This window comes from Sinocyclocheilus grahami, unplaced genomic scaffold (assembly GCF_001515645.1).
Source record: "Sinocyclocheilus grahami isolate Dianchi unplaced genomic scaffold, SAMN03320097.WGS_v1.1 scaffold397.1, whole genome shotgun sequence".
Classification (NCBI taxonomy): Eukaryota; Metazoa; Chordata; class Actinopteri; order Cypriniformes; family Cyprinidae; genus Sinocyclocheilus; species Sinocyclocheilus grahami.
In genome coordinates this window covers 28,699-32,484 of record NW_015505576.1, presented here as the reverse complement: position 1 = coordinate 32,484, position 3,786 = coordinate 28,699, and the positions used below count along the sequence as shown (strand labels likewise).

Here is a 3,786-nt window from a genome sequence, read left to right as displayed (position 1 = left end):
AGATCATGACATACTCCTAGATCGATTACAAAACTATACAGGTATTCAAGGGCAGGCTTTAAGATGGTTTAGATCCTACCTGTCCGATCGCTACCAATTTGTTCATTTAAATGGGGAGTCATCTCAATTATCACCAGTAAAATATGGAGTGCCACAAGGATCTGTCCTAGGTCCTTTGCTATTTTCGATATACATGTTGCCACTTGGTAATATTATTAGAAAATACAGTATTAGTTTCCACTGTTATGCTTATGATACTCAACTATATGTCTCAACAAGACCAGATGAAACTTCTAAATTATCTAAGCTAACAGAGTGTGTTAAAAATGTAAAAGATTGGATGACCAATCATTTTCTCCTATTAAATTCGGATAAGACAGAGATATTACTTATTGGACCAAAAAACAGTACACAGAATCTCTGGGATTACAATTTGTAACTAGACGGATGCACTGTTACTTCCTCTACAGTCAAAAATCTGGATGTTATATTAGATAGCAACTTGTCTTTTGAAAATCATATTTCCCATGTTACAAAAACAGCATTCTTCCATCTTAGAAACATTGCCAAGTTACGAAACATGTTACCTATTTCTGATGCAGAAAAGCTAGTTCATGCATTCATGACCTCTAGACTGGACTATTGTAATGCACTGCTAGGTGGTTGTCTTGCATCCTCAATAAACAAGCTACAGGTAGTCCAAAATGCCCATCTCACCTGTTCCCGCGTTTGAAGGGGCAGCTGTATTTGGGGTAGTCATAGAGTTCAGTCATACGATCCTTAAAGATGTCTCTAATCTCACACTGCTCCAGGAACGGCAGGGTCAGCTGATTCTGAGCATTCACAAACGCCTGGCGGACATATAGAGCAACACACAAGTCTCAAATATATAGAGTCACAAGTCTCAAATATATAGAGTCATAAGTCACATGTTCTTTCAGAAGAGGGTGGCAAGGTGTTGTGTGGAGATCACCTGTGTTTTTTCACTGTCAGGATCCTCCAGCCAGCTGTACGGGTCAGGAACTTGACAGCCATGATAGTCATCCACCTGATAACACATATACACATGCATCACATGAGCGGTGAGGTCACCACAGCAACATGATTACATCGCAGTACAGGTGGAAGTTGGAACAATGCTTCAACCAATGCTGTGGGTTTGGGGCGGGACTTTCTGTCCAATGGCAGACAGGAAGTGTGTTTTGGAAACCAGTTTGCTTTGCTATTCCATTTGACAGCATTAATAACGCTTACATGTTTTTTTTTAATGATGATCAATTTCTTTCAAGAACACAAACAAACATGTTTCAGAGATTACAAATGTAGTATACAGGTGCATCTCAATAAATTAGAATGTCATGGAAAAGTTCATTTATTTCAGTAATTCAACTCAAATTGTGAAACTCGTGTATTAAATAAATGCAATGCACACAGACTCAAGTAGTTTTAAGTCTTTGGTTCTTTTAATTGTGATGATTTTGGCTCACATTTAACAAAAACCCAACAAATTACATTTTGGTGACATGCCAATCAGCTAATCAACTCAAAACACCTGCAAAGGTTTCCTGAGTCTTCAAAATGGTCTCTCAATTTGGTTCACTAGGCTACACAATCATGGGGAAGACTGCTGATCTGACAGTTGTCCAGAAGACAATCATTGACACCCTTCACAAGGAGGGTAAGCCACAAACATTCATTGCCAAATAAGCTGGCTGTTCACAGAGTGCTGGTGAGCTCTCAAACAATCAGTTACGGAGCTCCGCAAGGACCGCCTCCCTCATTTCCATGATGCACACGGAAAAGTAAAAATAAATAAATGAATAAATAAATCTGGAAATAAATAGATGTGGGAATAAATAAATGCATGAATAAATACATTTAAAAATAAATAAATTACATAAATATAAAAGTTAAAAAGAATAAAAATACAGAAAATAATACATAAAGGAAAAAAAGTCATAAAAAATGTATTCAGGATTAAATTTTACTACAAATGAGCTATCTTTGTTTTATCAAGTCATTTATTTCTTTATTTTCCTATTATTACATTTATTTATCTATTTCTTTCTTTCTTTCTTTTAATACACACAATCGCTAAATAAATATTTTGAGAATTTCTCAGGTAAACAACCAGGACCTCTATTGATTTCTTTCTTTCTTTCTTTTTTATCCATTAATTCAGTCTCTCATGGATCCATTTACTTATTCATCCTTCTATTTTCATTCATTCATTCTCTCATGGATTCATTTATAATTTCACTCAGTCATTTATTTATTCATCCATCCATTTGTCACTCATGCAGCCATAGTTAGTAGAATTAGTGCTCATTTTTGTATTCTCTGCGTTAATTTACATTTTAGTTCAAGTACGCCCATAGAGTTTTTATTAATATGTATCTGCATTTTTCAGCTTTAGTTGTAGTTATTTTAATACATCAAGTTCAACTACATGAAAATGCGAAAATCATGCTTTCATTTATTCTTTCATTCATCTGTTTACTTATTTCATCACTCATTCATTCATCTGTATCTGCTCTCATTCATCCTTCCATCTATTCATTCATGTCCTCTTTCTCTCTATCATTCAGTCACTCACCACTGATTCGTCCCTATAGGTGTTTGGATACTGGAAAGCCATTATTCCGAGATCTTCAGAGCTGTTGAACAGATGAAATATTGATTAAAACGAAATGAACTGAGACGAGTGTTGGAGAGTTTAGTGTGTTGGAGACCCGCAGCACAATGTCCGGAATCAACAGTCAAAGACTCCGTACAAAGACAAACGCGCTGCTGGAAAGAGCGCTGAATTCACAACAGCGCCCTCTGCTGGCAGACACAAAAACACGCCGGGCCGCGATCACGCATGATGAATATGAATTAGGTTCTGCGTTTATTCTGAGTTATTCTCTGTTTATTCTTTATGTCTATTTCCCCCCCCCCCCCCCGCATTTTTTTCTCTTCTTCTGTGTACCCACTGCGCTGCGCTCATGTACACAAAAAAACGACATAAATTACGGCCTGTTTATCACATGAATACAAAATAATACGAAAGACTTGAAATATATGAAATAACGTGCAGGAATCATATCGGCTTCATATCTATCTATATATCTATCTATTCATTCATTTATAAAGCCATTTTTCTATTCTTAAAATATTTTGTTCTTGCAACAGAGATATTAAACAGAAAATATCATAAACAAAAGTTATTTAACTTTAAAGTCGAACGTTAATTAAGTTTGTGTCTTCTTCATCAGAAAAAAAGGTAACACTTTACATGAAGGGGTGTGCATAAGACTGACATGACACATATCATGAATATGAAGGTTTTTAATGCATGTTTATGACAACTGTCATTAAGTGTCATTCGCTCAGTTATGTCATTTTTAATGCAAAGATGACATTGTTTGAGATGTCTTTGTTATGGGCTATGGTTAGGGGTAAGGGTAGGGGTAGGGTTAGGTCAAATAATGTAATATTTGCATTAAAAATGACATAACTGAGTGAATGACACTTAATGACAGTTGTCATAAACATGCATAAAACCTCCTTCATATTCATGACATGTGTCATGTCATGATTATGAAGGTGTCATGTCAGTCTTATGCACACCCCTTCAAGTAAAGTGTTACCGAAAAAAATATATAAAAATGAAAGAAAATGCTGAAAACGAACATAGCTGCCAATACGGGATTCTGTTTTGTTTGTATAAACTGAATTACAGTTTTTCTCAGTCGCTTTGGTACATTTCTTGTATCATTCTTAATATTTGCAAACCAGTATGTG

The 3,786-nt window shown here is 35.6% G+C and overlaps 1 protein-coding gene across 1 annotated transcript in view; it reads right to left on the bottom strand.

The window, feature by feature from the left end:
- The window catches only part of LOC107550360 (prolyl endopeptidase-like), an 11,218-nt gene extending 8,467 nt beyond the window's left edge, over positions 1–2,751 (bottom strand). Inside the window, exons 1-3 of the mRNA XM_016231621.1 lie at positions 2,597–2,751; positions 974–1,048; positions 718–851 (exon numbers count right to left, since the gene is read on the bottom strand). Of these exons, the coding sequence (XP_016087107.1) occupies positions 718–851; positions 974–1,048; positions 2,597–2,638 (251 nt within the window). The 5' untranslated portion in view covers positions 2,639–2,751. The remainder of the gene's footprint in view (positions 1–717; positions 852–973; positions 1,049–2,596) is intronic.
- Positions 2,752–3,786: the final 1,035 nt, after the last annotated feature.